Consider the following 17662-nt stretch of genomic DNA (forward strand, 5'->3'; position numbering starts at 1 on the left):
ATACGGTGGAATGTGGTGGTGATTTAAGACGGTGGAGTGTGACGGTGATGCATGACGGTGAAATGAGAAGATGATGTAAGATGGTCGAATGAGGCGGTGATGTGACAATGGAATGTGGTGGTGATGTATGACGGTGGAATGTGGTGGTGATATAAGACGGTGGAATTGGTGGTGATATACGATAGTGGAATGCTCATGCGGTGATGTAAGTCGGTTAAATGAGGCTATGATGTACGAGAACGAGAACTAGGATAAAACGTGGACGAGATATGTAATATTTTATATATTATATTAAATATATTATAACCATCAATACATAACCCAACGGTTGAGGCCATGAGTTCCTTACGAGATGTCTCGTGTTCGAATCCGGTATATGATGAATATTTAGTGGTGGCGAGGGATGAGTTGGAATATAGTCAGGGAATTCTGCTGGGCTGCGTACATTAGAGTATGGAGTCAGATTACTCGCCCTCCAGGTTAGCCCGAACAGGAAAAACCTTCTTCCTTTTTATAATTAATTAAATATATTATATTTTATGTATTATATTAAATATTAAATTTAAATATATTATTTATATTATATATATAAAATATATACGGTGTAATATATTATATTTTATATATTAAATATGTATATATTATATATTGAATATAATATATATTTTATATATTATATTGTATATGAAATTAAAATATTTTCACGAATTTTCATTGAAATTTTTCACTTGTCGCAGGAGGGAAAATACCCATTTATTTTATTTTTTCCACTTTTCATCTCCCTCCTATTTCCAAAACAACAAAAAACCTATCGGTCTTTTCTCTCAAGCACACAAACCCTATTTTTTGCAAGCTTCAATTCTTGTCTAAATCCTTCTTTTTTCTGCAATTAATCATGGGAAGGGTAAGATTCTTACATATTTTCTTCTTTTGCTACCCGATTTTGTGTGTTCTTACTTATTAATTTGGGTTTTCATGTGGGTATGTTAAAAAATTGCCTCTTTTTGTGTTTTTGGCCGATTTTGTTAATGATTATTGATGCTAATGCTTAGTCTTACATGAATGCTTGCTTATATTGTTTAAATTTTTAATTATTGTAATTAGGGTTCATGTAAACTGAGGCTTTTTGGATATGGCCGAATTTTGCTACTGATTTTGTTAATTGATGGTGTTTGAAGGTTGCTTGTGTTGTGTTGACCACTATTGTTCGTGATTACATGCTTGGAATTACTCAATTGTGTGATTTTGGTTTATGTTGCATATGAGCATGTTGTTAGTGAGAAGGAGATTCTGTAATTTTGAGAAGTTGAAAAGACTTGAGTTGATAAGTGGAGTTAAAATATTGCATATACATGTGTGTGTTAATTTAAGATACAAGGTTGCTTTGTTTGCATAGTGCATGTACATATAGATATTTTTACCAGTTAAATAGCAGGGAAAAGATTTTTCAAGTGATGAAGTGGATGCATTCACCTCTAGAATCTGTTGTAGAAAAGTTGAATCTTTTTCAGAGTCTTCATCGGGTTCGTAACTGTTATGTCCCGTTGTTGAAATCTTTTTCAGAGTCTTCACCGGGTACGTTATGACTTGAATAACTATGATTATAATTCAGAGAGATTAATTTATAATGACAGTTGTTTGAAAAAATTTAATGGTTTTGATCAAGATAAAGAGGAGGCTGCCTATTATGAAGCTGTGATGGAGATTAATAAGAAGCATAAAGGCTTGATAGTCGATAAAGAGGTTGGATTCGTATGAATAAGTGGGGTGGGTGAATGCTTTATAAAACAGTATATAGTTGTATTTAATGAAAGAATATGCTGACTTTTTTGTCAATGCATGAATGATTTTGACGAATTTCTATTTGTTATGTGGCTTATTGCAGGTGATACATATATTATTTAATTTGTACAAGACAACACGACGTAGGCGTTTATGTATATAAATATAACCCGTTGATGTAGTTTGGGAACTGCGATTCACTTGAACAACACGGGTTTGCAAGAAACAAACTTTGGACCGTCCATGACGATCCTCCACCGCTTCTCGCTAACGAATCTAACGGTAAATCGTTTGTCGATTTGCTACTTAAACCTTCTGAAGAAGATCTTAAGTGTTGGCCACATACTTTTGAATTTCGTCTTAGAATCTCTCTTGCAATGGACGGGAACTTAACGTTGATATCCCGCATTCGAAACGTTAACGGGAAGCTGTTTAGATATATTGATTCAGTTGCCGCTGCCATAGGTTAACATTTAGACTTTCTTAAAACTCTTGCATTGCTAAATCGTAATCATTTAACAGTATATAAAGTTTTTTAGGGGTTAAATTCACAACCTTCACCTTTATTTATATTCCAAGGGTTTTAAATTTTCAATTTTGTAGGCTTTATTAAAACTTGCCACTACCACCAAATAAAAAGTTAACATCACTAAAAATAATGGTTTATGTGTCATGTTTTTTGTAGCTTTACGTGGAGCAGCCACTTCAAAGGGAGTATGGAGCATAGCGGCTGTTAATCGGTTATACATGTTTGTACTTTGTAGAGGAACCAATGTAAGCAAAATTGACAGAAAGAGCAGAAAAGGATCAGCTTCCAGGTTAACAAATTTTTCTCAACAAGGAATTTGTGTCTGCTGGCATTTTTGACATCAATAATCTCAAGCTATAGCGACTTGCAATGCAGATGCTATCAACATCAACTTGCAAGAAAATGAAGGTATGATAAGTCTTCAATTCTCATCGCATTTCACGTTAAATTCTATGATAGTTTTGAGTTTTGCCTCTATGTAAAGGTACATTGACCAACATAAACATCTATTTTGTACGAAGTATTACATTTGCTATGTATGATTCTTTATGGATTGTTTGCCTATTATATTTTGTTAAAGTATTAAGTCTTTCTTCAACATATTGCAACAGATAACAAAGACTCAGAACCTTCAAAGAAAAAGAAGGATTAAGCAGTTCAGAAAAAACCAAAGACAACAGCTTTTGGTTTAAATCATCACTGCAAGAGCTTTTGTTTCATCCGATGTAGTATGTTCTTACAGCGGTGGTAACAACGGTGGTAGCAGTGATCCTTCTGAAGGTGGCGGTGGTCGGCGTCTACCTTCTAACTGTCACGGCAATCGTATGAATATATTATGTTGTTTTATTCGAATTTAATTTGTTTATGTGTATCTACGATGTGTATGTAAATTTGTAGCACCGAGAAAACCACGGAGGAATTCGTATGTTCAAACAATTTGATATCTTAAACTATTTAGTTTGTAATTTAGATGTTAAACGTTAGTAATTCGTGTGCTATTAGAAATCGTTTAGTTTGTAGTTGATTTGATTGTTGATTTATATGTTAGAAAACATGTTATAACAGGTTTTGTATGCTGGAAGAAAACCCGACATTTCTGGGTGGAAAGCAGAAAAAACAGCAGCTTCCATTGCAGATTTTCACAATTTGTGGTGACATGTCGTCGCAAACTGTCGCCACAAAATTGAAAATTTGAAATAAATAAAAAAGAAATGGTTTTTGTTTTGCCACCAATGTTGTCGCCACAAAATGTCGTCGCTAATAAAGATGATGACGTCATAATTAATTTTAATAACGCTTTTAATTTAATTATACGTGTCGCCACAAAAGGTCGCCGCTAAAGATAATTTTGAATTTCTTTTTCCTTTTCTTTAAAAAGGTAGTGGGTCCCACGTCCGTCGCCGCAAAAAACGTCACAAAATATCAAACGTGACGCATCTAATGCGGCGACAGTTTCGCGACGCAAATGTCGCCGCAAATGAGTCTAATGTGGCGACAAATGGGTCTAATGTGGCGACATCTGGTCGCCGTAATAGAGCAGATTTGTTGTAATATATGGATGATGAGATTAGTTGATCACATATGTACAAAAATTTATAATTTATGGATGAACTCGTTTTCACCCGAAATAATTAAATATACAAATATATTACTAAAATTGCCATATATGGTGTTATATTATTAAATTTACAAATATTTACTTTTAGTTTCTCCAAAAATATATATCTTCTCATATAATTATGTTGGTTCATTTTAAAAATTACACTTATCTTACTTTTATGGTTTCAATATAATTTCATGTAACTAACAAAGTGAGCAATGGACATACGATCAATGCTTTTAAATTTTAATAAGTCATCTATTGACTTTTATTTGTACAAATTAGTACAAATATGATTTTCGGTTGTATAAACGATTAACAACAATCATTTTTACCGTACAAAGTAGAACACTACTTACGATTATACAAATATAAGAAATTAATATTGATATGGTTGAACATTCATTAACCCGTTTATTCTGGCGGATATGGATGTAGATATATGATTTGAAAATTAAATAAATATGGATAAGAATTAAAAATTTTAAATAAATACCACTATTATATCATGATCAATTAAGTCATGTATATGATCATACACATAATATGCGCATAAGAAAGTTAAAAGCTATGCACACAAAGGATATAGCGCATCACGTAATACTCATGTGGCTCATTAAATCTGCCATGCGAAAAATATCATAGTTACACGCGCACGAGTTATTCTTCTATGAATATAGACCAAGGTCCATCATTTCAGGGGTTGTTGAATTTAGTGAGCTCATAACTCAAGTAATTGATCCTTGGCCACTTTCTACGGAGGTGAGCTTACGTTAATCATGGCCAATAACAAGGTGTTGATACGTGATCATATAAACATCTAAGGATGATTGCGAGCAGATATGGCAGTCGGTCATCTCCTTCGATTTAAGGATTGTAGAAACTTCACCGTAAGGTCCCTCAAACACCGAAACAACTCAAACCTCATTGCACTCAACCCATAATTCTTTTAAAGGTGAATTTTGACTTGATCACTATCAGAAGGGTTGTGTTTCGACCGTTTGTTAGATCTAACATAATTAAACATTTTGGTTACATAAGTAATAGCTGAAATCCCGTTATTATTAGTTAATGAACATGATATCAAAAATTTAACAATAAAAGTATAGCCCGTACATAAGGTTTTGTTATTTCCAGCCGAACCCATCATATTTAAGAGTATACATCGGTCCGTTTTCAAAATTTTCAATTTATTTAGTTCACTTTGTTTGGTTTTAAAAAATTTAATGGGAAAATTAAAAATCGAGCCAAAACTGAATTCATATATCAAAATCGAAATTGATATCAAACTGAAAATGAAATTTTAATTCGTTTTAGTAGGTGGTGGTTACAACTGAAAAACCAAAAACCGTAATTTAACGAAAATAATCTTAAAATATTGATTTGGCTTTTTTAAAAATACAACGATTTTATGGTATACACACAGGGGCGGTTTTATGTAAGCGCGAGAGAGGGGGGGGGGGGGGGGGGGGGGCAGCCCCTAGTGGATTTGTAATTTTTAGTGTAAAAATTTTGAATTTTTAGACTTTGCCCCAAGTGATTTTTTTTTTTTTTTTTTGCCTCAAAACCAAATATTTTGCCCAAAATCTTCAAATGGTGTCCAAAAACATCTAAAATTTTACCCAAAAACCTTCAAAATTTGCCCAAAAACCTTCATATTTTTCCCAAAAACATTCATATATTGCCTAAAAAATTACTACGTTTTAAAAAAAAGTTTCGCCCTCGGTGAAAAAAATCCTGCTTCCGCCACTGCACACAAACAAACACACACGCGCGCGCGCGCGCGCACACACACACACACAGATATATATATATATATATATATATATATATATATATATATATATATATATATATATATATATATATATATATATATATATATATATATATATATATTAATAATTTAAAATATATCATTAGTTAAACTTGGTTTAACCCAATCCGAATTCAAAATTATAAACTAAATCGAAATCGAACCGAAAATCGAGTTTAAATCCGGTTTATTTTTTCCGATTTTCATTCGATTTTCGATTTCCAGATTAATTAACCAGTTTGAAACCAAATATTAAATACTCCTAAATAGTATATGGTATATATATATATATATATATATATATATATAATATATATATATATAATTTATATATATATATATATATATGTATATATGTATATCTATACATATCATTAATTTCTGTTACGTGTCAACTTCTCCTTTATTCCTGCCACGTATCAATCTATCAGTTATTTCCATCTATTAATTGAATTATTAGATTTCTTAATTTAATTTAATATACAAATTTCATTACCTAAAATATTATATTTTATTATTATATAATATTATAATATAAATTATATATTTCTTTACTAACATTATAAAATTATTTATGAACGATATTTTATATAATATAAATATAATTTATAGTTTTGCATTTAAATTCAAACAATTACGTTAATCTAATACTTGTACAATATTATATAAATGCACGGACTCATGCTTATCAATTGAAGTTAAAATGGTTATTTGATAATTCTTATGAATATTTAGATGTATGTTTACTCTGCTTCGTTTGAGATTTTGACATAATAAAATTACTTTAGACTAAAAACATATACAATTAGAGATGTACATAAAATACTATTCTTAACGATCGGTTTTAAAATAACTTTTTAGGGGCTCATGTTTGGTGTTTTATCGATTATTTTTCAATTGAAGTTAAAATAATTCCAACGCATGGGCTCATAATCTCTGCGTTAGTATTCAATACTAATGTTTTCGATACAAATGTTATCAGTAAATGTTTTTTTATTGTAATTGTATTTTACATCTGATAAGTATCAATATTAACGTTATCGACTACTAATTTATACAAATGCCCCCATATAAGGTAAAACCTCGGGTAATCAAGTCCCCGAGCGCGAGACCTGGTACCGGGTGAATTGCGCATTATGCGCACCCTCTAGTCACACTCTCTTTTTGAACAATTTGTGATAGCCAGAAATTAAACTCGGGTAGTGTGAACTCGGTGGCTACTCAGGCAACCCTTATATATTATATATGTATACAAGTCATCCATCCCGTACGTATGGCTTCTAATATAATGTAATTAAAAGTTTGTTTAAGCAAATTGCTAACAGTTGGTGGATTGCTATTGGGGTGTGTAGCCAAACTGGAAGTTGAAAATTTCCAAGTTGGGTAATTTTAAGATTTGAAGCAAAGGCCATTACGTCCATAGGGGATGCTTTATCAACTTTAATTTGCTTAGTTTAGTATGCTAACTTTGTACGTGGAGTAAATCTGCATATATCACATAACATACATTCACGCGAGCAAGATCTATAAATGCCCATTGATTCATGTATCTCCATCATCAAACAACAATTATTCATTATTATTAACTACCAAACAAAGTAGCAAACTACAATTATACAATATGGGGTCTTTAAACCTGATGATCTCCTTTTCACTAATATATCTTTGTTTCTTAACTCTATCCATTAATGCTCAAAACACCCAACAAGATTACTTAAACGCTCACAATTCAGCTCGTTCATTAGTGGGGGTTGCGGACATTGTATGGAATGCCACTGTGGCTGCATACGCTCAAAACTACGCGAACCAAAGGATAGGGGACTGCAACCTTGTCCATTCTGGTGGTCCGTACGGTGAGAACCTTGCTGAGGGTAGTGGTACATTTACAGGGACTGCAGCTGTTAATTTATGGGTAGCTGAGAAGTCGTATTATGATTATACAACTAATACTTGTGCCACCGGACATGTTTGTGGTCACTATACTCAAGTCGTGTGGCGTAGTTCCACTCAACTCGGGTGTGCTAGGGTTCAGTGTACCAATAATGGTTGGTATTTCGTTATTTGTAGCTATTATCCTCCCGGAAACTATGTTGGCCAATCTCCTTACTAGCTACCGGCCTACTTACTTACGTACTACTATACTGTATTGTTATATCCATCATATATATGGATCTTGTTGGTTTACTTTGGTTATATACGAGTATATGATTTTACATGAATGAAAGAATAAATTAACGTATGTTCTCGATTTGTTGTAATAAAGAGTATAAAAAACGATGGATTAGGGTTGATCAAACTTTGATTTCTATATAACTTATCCATTAAAATATAAAATTAGATAAGCTTATTATTATTATTATTATTATTATTATTATTATTATTATTATTATTATTATTATTATTATTATTATTATTATTATTATTATTATTATTATTATTATTATTATTATTATTATTATTATTATTATTATTATTATTATTGTTATTATTGTTATTATTGTTATTGTTATTGTTATTGTTATTGTTATTGTTATTATTATTATTATTATTATTATTATTATTATTATTATTATTATTATTATTATTATTATTATTATTATTATTATTATTATTATTTAACAACAGTTTGAGATCACCTAGGGGTATTAAACCATCCACGCGATCATCTTTCGCAATTGCATAACCCACCGTCAACTGCTGCCTTCGAGGAAACCCGGACCAATCCAAAGGCATAGCCGGTAAAACTCCCCGCAACGCGATGTGCGAAATGCGACCTTGGATGGATATCAGGATAAAGGGAATATCATTGTGTGCAATGTTGTCACCCCAAAGAATCGAACTCTTTACCTCTAACAAAGAGTATCAACAGAAGGATAATAGATAAGCTTATATGATTGATCATATATGCAAGTGAATTTTGACTTGATCATTAATCTCAACCGTTATATAATTATTCTAGATGATAATCTCACTATTGATGATTTGGATGGTGATCGATATTATATTGCACACTGTAATGACCGTCAAAATCGTTATTGTTGTTGCACGTTAACAACGATCCCAAAACATGTTTACACCCTCTATATGAGACGTTTTAATAAAATTTTGCATATATTATTTGATATCGCCTCATTTATGCATTTTATTTAATTATTCGCAATATTGGGTTCTTTTGAGTATATTTTGGTGAAGATTGAAGATTTTGACTTGTGGTTTTGATAGAATACCGTTTACAGCTCAAGAAGTGTTTATGAGATTATTTTGGATTAATTCAGCAAAGATTCATAGTCAAACGGTCAAGATAAAGCGAAGAAGGCAAAATTAATCCGAGCCATTGTTTCAGGTACATCTCGTGGTCGCGAGAGTTCACATCGCGGTCGCGAGTCCCTTGTTCCCGGCCGCGAATTAGTCTATTAGGGGCGAGAAGTTTAAACAGAAGTTGAGTTTATTAAATTGCAAGCTCGCGGTCACCAGTCCCTGTATCGCGGTCGCGAAAATCACGAATATCATATCTCGCGGTCGTGAGGTGTCTAGTCGCGGTTGCGAGATTAAGGTCGGTCAGCAGATTTGATTTTCTATCTATAAAAAGGCCATTAAACCCTAACTTTTAGAGGCAGTTTTTGTTTTACGAATTTTTGGGATAGGGTTACGAATTTTAGAGCTTTTCAAGGTCGTATTAAAGGTTTCTATCACTTGGATTATCATTGTAACAAGATTCAATCATTGGTAACTATATTTTCTCATTCTTGATTAATACTATGATGAATTTTTGTTTATCCTTGTGTTTGATTGCTTTTATTGCTACTATGTCTAGCTAAATTCATTGTATTCACTTAAATGATTGAACCTAGGTAATAGATTGCTAATTCTTATGTTTTTATAATTGTTAATTGCTTTTGATTCATGATTCATTATTACTCCCATTGATTAAATTATTTAATTACACGTTTGTTGATTGAATTAACTACAATTAGTGAAATTGATAGACTTATATAGGTTATTGAAAGATGATTTGGATTGGTTGAATTGCATGCGAGAAACCAGTGTAATTAGACAATAGTAATTAAATTACCAATTAAGTTAAGTAATTGTGAAGCTAAAAAGGGACACCAATTAATCCTTCAATTGAATCATATCTTGAGTAATTAAATTTGATTTATCGTGTTCGTAAGATGTGTGTAGGAAACTAGCGTTATTAACTTACACTTTCATGTAAAATTAGTATATAAGTAAGGGAAACCAGGTTATCTTACTAATCGGTGAATTAATTGGTAAATTAGGTTAACGACAGTTATACTTAGGGAATTAGTTAAGACATTGTGAGAATCGCTAGATAATTGCAATGTCACCTCAAAAATCAGTTATTATGATGGTCTTAATAAAAGCAATCCGGATTCTAGAGAATTGATTATAAGTGAATACCCTTGTTTATACTGAATTCTGGTTATTTAATTTGCGTTTCTTTGTTTAATTAATTTAAAATTAAAACTTTCCCAATTTAATTAGGATAATTATTAGTTTAAAAAATTTCAAAACTACTGCTCCTTATGGAACGAACTCGTCAATTCACTTGCTAACTACTGCATGATCAGGTTTTAGTTGCATGCTTTGTGTTAAGTTTTTGAGTCAATTTGTCTAGTATTTTATAAGTTAGATTTTACACATCAACTTTTTGGCGCCACTGCCGGGGAGTGGTGCTTGCTTAAGGAATTTTGTTACTTTTACTATTCAATCCTTTCGCGAGAGTTTGTTTTCGCGAAAGTTCATTTTTATTATTTTTGTTTAGTTTTACGTGCTTGTTTGTTGGGGTGGAACCGTCTAAAGTTTATCACACACGCAGCAAGGTTAAAGAAGAGCATTCAATCTTAGAGGGTTTTGCAGCATTACCCTGTTATATTTTAGACTCGGAGTTTGATAAAGAGGAACCAGTCATGGGTACAAATTCAAATGACCAACCGATATGGAATGCTAGGCAAACTGCACCAGCAGCATTACCACCTCCTATTCATACACCGGATATTACGGAAGATTCGTTTGAGGTCAAGTCTTAATTTATTCATATGGTGCGGGAGAATACGTTTGATGGAAAGACAGACAATGCATTTGAACATATCGAACAGTTTGATGAATTATGTGGCCTTTATAAGAACAAGAATGTGAGTATGGACGCATTCAAATTGAGACTTTTCCCTTATTCTCTAACGGGGGACGCGAAGGATTGGTTGAAATTTTAACCATCAAATTCTATCACTACCTATGCAGAAGTTCACAACAAGTTTATTAATCGATATTTTCTGCCAGTTAAGGTTGCAAGGTTGAAAGCTGAGATCAACTCATTTACTTATAAATTTGGAGTCTGTACATGATGCATGGAACAGGTTGAAGAAGATGTTGCGTGATTGTCCGCAACACGGTTTAGATGTTGGTGCTATTCTAAAAATCTTTGATCAGGGTATTGATGATCATTCTAGGGTTATCTTAGACTCTTCAGTGGGAAGAGTATTTATTTACAAGACGCCTGGAGGTGTATTTATGTCTCAACTCACTTCTGAATGGACATCATCATTTAGAGGTGTTCCAATGAAGAAGACTGTTGCTAGTGCGTATGAGGAAGATGATGGTAGTGGAATGACATTGGCTTCATAGCTAATCAGATGAAGACATTCAGTAAAGAGTTTGAGAAGTTGAACAAGACTGTAGTGGCGATGCAAAGTAGGTTGTGAGAAGTGTAAAGGGCCTCATTTGACTAAAGATTGTGATATTAATGATAGACTGATGATTTCTAAGGTTAATTATGACGGTAATCAGTTTCACGGAGGTAGTTCGGGTTACCAGAGGAATGGACCACCTGGGTATCACAAACAAAATTACCAACAACCTTTTAACCAAAATCAGTATCCACAACCAACTCAACCTCAAGCTGTAAACAACTCTGGTTTGGAAGATTTGATTAGAAGTTATATGGTGAAGCAAGAGGAAAAGGAGGAACTTTTGAAAAAATAACTTCAAAATCAACAAGTTATAATTCAAAACCTCGAGAGGGATATGGGTCATATTACTAGCTTGTTAGTGGAGAGACCACCTGGTACTCTTCCATCTACCACCCAAGTCAACCCAAATCATAATGTTAACGGAATTCAGAATTCTAGTTCTTCCCAAGGTTCTCAAAAGAAAAAGGAACCCGGGTTTCTCACTATTCGCAGGTTAATGTTATATCAAATTTTGAGGGTTATGATTCTAGGGAATTTGATCCAGTTTTTACTTTGGGGCGTGAAGAAGATGAGGAAGAGTTTGATGGTGAGATTGGAGATCGTACCATTTACACCGAGGATGGTGCTTTTGTATTCTTAGATTATTTCGATATGGCGGATTACACTCCTTACCGCAATGTTGATGGGGTCCAAGTGGAGAGTGTGAAGAGTGTGACGACTTGTGAAGATGAAGGGAATACAATTAGTGATATAATGCCCGAATATGGTAATTATTTGATGTCATTGATGGCGGGTAATACTTCAGATGTACACAAGTTGGAGGTGATGTAAATGAAGACTACCGAGTCTCCCGAGTTTAAAGTTAAGGATGATGTGAGGGAAGTTGAGAAGAAAGTGAAATCTGAGGAGAAACCGTCACCTAATTTGAAAGAGTTCAAGCCACGGATTCCATGACCGCAAGCTATTCTTTCCGAGAAACCAAATGAGTCTCATTGTAAGTCTTTGAATATAATATTTATGTAAATTTACCTTTTGTTGATGTTCTTGCAGGTATGAAAAGTTTTTGAAAGATCTTATTGCTAGAAAGGGTTAGCATGAGCAAGCAACAACCGCATTTCTTGAAGTGGAGTGTGCACCCATTTCTTGAAAGATCTTGGGCCGTTTATTGTACCATGTCAGGTGGATGGGTAAGACATGCTTAGGTCATTAGTTGATTCATGTGCGAGTATTAATTTAATTCCATATTATGTGTACTCAAGGTTAAACCTAGGTGAACTTCAACCGACAAATACTGGTGTTAGGTTACTTGATCAGTCTATTAGTTGACCCATAGAAATTGTTGAAACTTGGTTGTGAAAGTAGGAGAGTTAGAATTTCCAGCAGACTTTTTGGTTGTAGACATGAAAGGTGATAATGTTATACCATTAGCTTTGGGTTGACCATTTTTAGAAACTTCATGTGCTTTAACTGATTGGAAAGTTGGGAAGTTAATTCTTAGGGATAGAGATAGGAGCATAAACTTTCAAACTAGATACGTTGTTTCCCCACCACCTACTTCCGTAGGTTCTTTGAATGTTGTTGCTAGTGTTAAAACAGCTAAAAATACGACAGGAGTTGGTAAACCAACTATGTGTGGGGGATAGGTTGAGGAAAAACCCGTAGGTAAACCCATAGATGATGAGATTGTTGATAGATTGATAAGGAGGTTATATGGGCGGGTTAAGAAAGATACGTGTGAAAAGGATGCGAATAGGAGAAAAAAGATTGGTGTCAAATCTATTGGCAAAGGAGAAAGAAAAGTTGAAAGAATTGTGTGAGCTAGGAAAGAAAAGCCGATGATATTTGGTTGATGACTTCGATTGAATCGAGTAATACTATTGTTGGTTTTAGTGGATTGACAGAGGAGGGAACCTACCAGGAGGAGACCGAGTCTAGCGCATGACTCGTTAATAAACTTGCAAATGTATCCTTGTATATTTTGTATAGCGTGAGTAGAAAACAGAAAAAAAAATCCTAAAAATCTGAAAAACTTTAAAAATCAAAAAATATTTTTCTTTTTGTGTTCTTGTATAATCATTGCAGGAACATTTGAAGTGAACATGATGTGATGACAAAGGAGGAATGACCGTCAGTACAGATCCATCTGTCACTCTTTGCTCTACATCCAAGTTATGTTTACCCATTACTCTATTGTATTCTCGAATGTATATTTGATTTATCTGATTTCGTGTAATGAAGCACTACATGATTTTAAGTGTGGGGGAAGAGATATAAATTCTCGTGGATGAATTACACTTGGCTTTATGTCTTATTTTTGAGTCATTTTTGGAAAATTAGAGATTTTTTTAAAATTTTTGAAGATTCAAAATCCAAGTTGTAACTGTTTAATTGAGGAGATGTTATCATTACTGTGAGTTGAATTGTACAGGTACTGCAATGAAATTTGGTATTTTTTTTTTTGAGTTTTCATGTGTGTGTGTGTTAAAGGAAGTAACGTCTTCCAATTGTTCCATCTTAAAACTTGGAAGTAAAGTATTTCAAGTTCCGTTTCACTAAATATAGCATCTTCCTAAACTATATCATTTCATACTAATATTTTTTTAAGATGTAAAGGTACTGTGGGAAGAGAAAGTCTTGAACTTTCAAGCCGAATTTGCTTGGTAGGTTAAATCCGAACCACTGTCCAATGCATGAATGATTACAGTGTAAAGCTGGAGCAGGATTCGTACCTCGCGATAGCTCAGTCTTCACAGTTGTAACCCCAAATTGAGTTCATTTACTTCGGTGTATGAACTATTGTACAAAATGGCATGAAAATGGTTATACCGTAAAAAGAGATCCTTTTTAGGGCTAAAGCTGAAAAACGAGAGCTACTTTGGGCTAAATTGTGACGACCCGGAAAATTTCGACTAATTTTAAACCAAACTCTCGATACGATTTAATAATTTTGACTCGATAATCAAAGTTTATAAGGTTAAAGTCTCAAAAATTTTGAACTATTTTCACATATGCATTTTACCCTTCGACCGCTTCTGATGATTCACAAACAATTATTTGTAAATAAATATATTTATATATATATATATATATATATATATATATATATAATAAATTGAAATAATAAAATACAAAGTTAGTTATTAGAACTACATAGGTAAAATAATATACAAAATAGTTAAATTGATATTAAAATGGATATATATATATAATTTATATATATAAATATTATCATATTGTAATATATATAATGTGTAGATATTAAATATTTAATAAATGTTATTATATAATATATTATGTAATTATTAAATACTAGTACATAACTAATAATAAAAACTGCAAGTTAAAATATAAATGTTATAACAAATATTATTATTACTACCTTTATTATTACTATTAATACCAACAGTATCATTAATATTATTATAATTAGTATTATTATTAATATTATTAGTAATATTATTATTACCAATTATTAATTATTAAACCTAATGAAATTATCATTATTGTTATTAGTAATATCATTATATTATTATCATCAGTATTTTTAAATGTATTATTATTATCTTATAAATAATAACATGATTATTATTATTAATATAATTATTATTAATTAGTATTATAATTATTATTATTACTAAAATATTTATATTTTTTAAAATATACGAAAACAGAAAAGAAAAGAAAGATATGTACGAATCAGTTTCATATTACCATCAACTGTATGGATTTTTGTTTACTATCCCTGAATTGGTTACGAATAGAATTGAATCACAGATACACAACAAAATCTGTTAGAATCAAAATCAGATATAATCATTCAGTAAGATACAAAGATTTTTAGATATTAATTAGATTGAGAATCAAATTCAGTTGTGTATCAACATCACTTTTCTTTTTATATTATTCTATCCGTCCTTCCTGTCTGCAATCTGTACCATCGAATCTTCACTTCAATAAGACAATCGAGTAACTACAAATTCAGTTGAAGGTCTTACTCATCTTTTATTTCCTTCTGTTCCAGATTGATTCTATTTGTCGACTCCTTCAGTTATATAACAATCAATTAATTCCAGGGGTTAAGTATGCCCTTCGAGTACCACTATCAAATATCAATTTAAAAGATTGATATATGAGAACCAAAAAATACCACCACCCATTTTCTTTAACAAACACCCAACAACCAACATTAACCCACCGCACCACCTTGCTCGAGTTAATTTATATTTCTGTTGTAATCATTCTCAAACCGTCACCCATATTATTCAATCATACCAAAACCCACCACTAATTTCATCTATCATATTCTGTATCTATATATTTTACACATTCACTTACACATGAAACCACCTAACTTGATCACCTTAGAACAACTATGAATCGCCATGATCTCGAGCCACCATCGAAATTTCTATTGTTTTTCTGCTGCAACCATATTAGAATTGTCTCTATTCTGGTATGCTCCTGTTTGTTTTGATCGACACCTAAACATCCACGATCACAATCTTGCATTGAACAACCTCCATAACCCCCACCTTCTTTATTTTATATTCTTCTTCTTTTCTCTTCTCTTAGTTGCTGCTGCGTATTTTTGCTTCCTTCTCCTGTTTCGTAAATCGTAACCCTCAATCACATATATTTTTTTTTTGTTTTGAACGAACCATCTCAAACTTTGTTTTGCCTTTCGAGTATTTATACTACAACTTGATAATTATTGATATTACATCTTGAAAGTGATTGCCATTATAAAATACTACTACTACTTCTCTTTTCTTTGCCGAAAGTTACTAATCAACCTCCCACTGTTGATTAAAATAAAGTGTGATACATAAAGTAACGGAGGGTGAGGATTAGGTATGATTAAGATAATGATTTATATTTTCTTTGGCGTGCTTCTTTTTAATTAGTGGTCAACAATCTCAACCAAGCAACCCCACTTGATAGTTCTCTTTCAAAAGTATAGAAATTATTAATATTATTGTTTTTTGGTTCGGGTTTGACAAGGAGAACAAACAACCACAAATTTTAGTTGGGCCATGTAATTACTTTCTGTTGTTGGGCTGAAGCAAGTTGGGTCATTAACCTGTCTTTGTTACGAGCTGAGTACAACACCACATAATCCACCCTTACAACGATTATTCTTTTTATCAAACCAGCTGCTACGTATTTTGTTTCTTCTACTATTATTCCTGCTGGTACAGTCCAGGCTGCTGCCTTTTATTGTTAAAACAACGATGGGTTTTTGCAAATCACTTGGGCCGTGACAAGTGATTAATTTATGGGCCGTGTTCTTTGTTTGTAGTTGATTGAGCTGAGATAGTTTATGCTTGCTGTTGAAAACAATTGAATGATGGATGTTATAATTTAGGATGAATAACAGAAGTTATTGCTGCTGCATATTTATGTTGTAAATGAGTAAACTAATTCTTCGGACACCCCAAGTTGAATGCATGATATATTCTTGATGCTCCGTATTTTATTACTTCTTGGTGGGGTTGTCGACATAAGCAAGTGGGTGGGGAAAAGGAATCCACATTTTACATTACAATATAGACCATTGGTATATTTATATTCGATGTTAATGCTAGTAATGATGGACTGATATCGATGAGTGCTTTTTCTGCTACACAAAAATTAGAAACACCGAATTCTTTAAGATGTTGGGCCACCATATCTATCAACCTTGATTTGGACCGCTGGTTTGCTGTTTCCCTTTTCTTTCTGCTCGTTTACGATTCCAGTTTATATTGTGGATCGATGTTGACGAATAACGAATACAATGATGAGTGATGATGATGTACGAATGAATGATTTAGATAATGATCCATGAATGGTGCTTTCGTGTTAATGATTTCGGTTATGATTAAGTGATGATGCTAAGAATATGTAAATATTATGGTATGGGAGGATTCGATGATGATGTTTAGTTTTGATGATGATCATGATTCACAATTGGAATGATGATGATTAAGTCTTGATGATGGTTATGATAAGGATGATGTTATAACTAGATTATGAAGATGATTAGGAATGATGAGGATTAGATTAGAAGGAGAAGGAAGACAGTCAAAAATATTGATTAAAAGAATTTAAGTTGAGAATTAAAACAGAAATTATGAAGCAGAGAAATGGTTAAGGGTGTTTGCGGGTGAGCAGGAGGTCATTAGTTTCGAGCACGGGCTAAGGCAGTTTATTTTCTTTTTGGAGCTTTTCTCTTAAGGTATTAT

General features: G+C 32.5%; 1 protein-coding gene across 1 annotated transcript; it reads left to right on the forward strand.

Moving 5' to 3' along the window:
• Window positions 1-7348: 7348 nt before the first annotated feature.
• LOC139892251 (pathogenesis-related protein 1A-like) lies at window positions 7349-7837 on the forward strand. The gene has a single exon (XM_071875295.1). It carries the CDS (start codon window positions 7349-7351, stop codon window positions 7835-7837), a length of 489 nt encoding a protein of 162 aa, XP_071731396.1.
• Window positions 7838-17662: the final 9825 nt, after the last annotated feature.

This window comes from Rutidosis leptorrhynchoides, chromosome 2, assembly GCF_046630445.1.
Source record: "Rutidosis leptorrhynchoides isolate AG116_Rl617_1_P2 chromosome 2, CSIRO_AGI_Rlap_v1, whole genome shotgun sequence".
Taxonomy (NCBI): domain Eukaryota; kingdom Viridiplantae; phylum Streptophyta; class Magnoliopsida; order Asterales; family Asteraceae; genus Rutidosis; species Rutidosis leptorrhynchoides.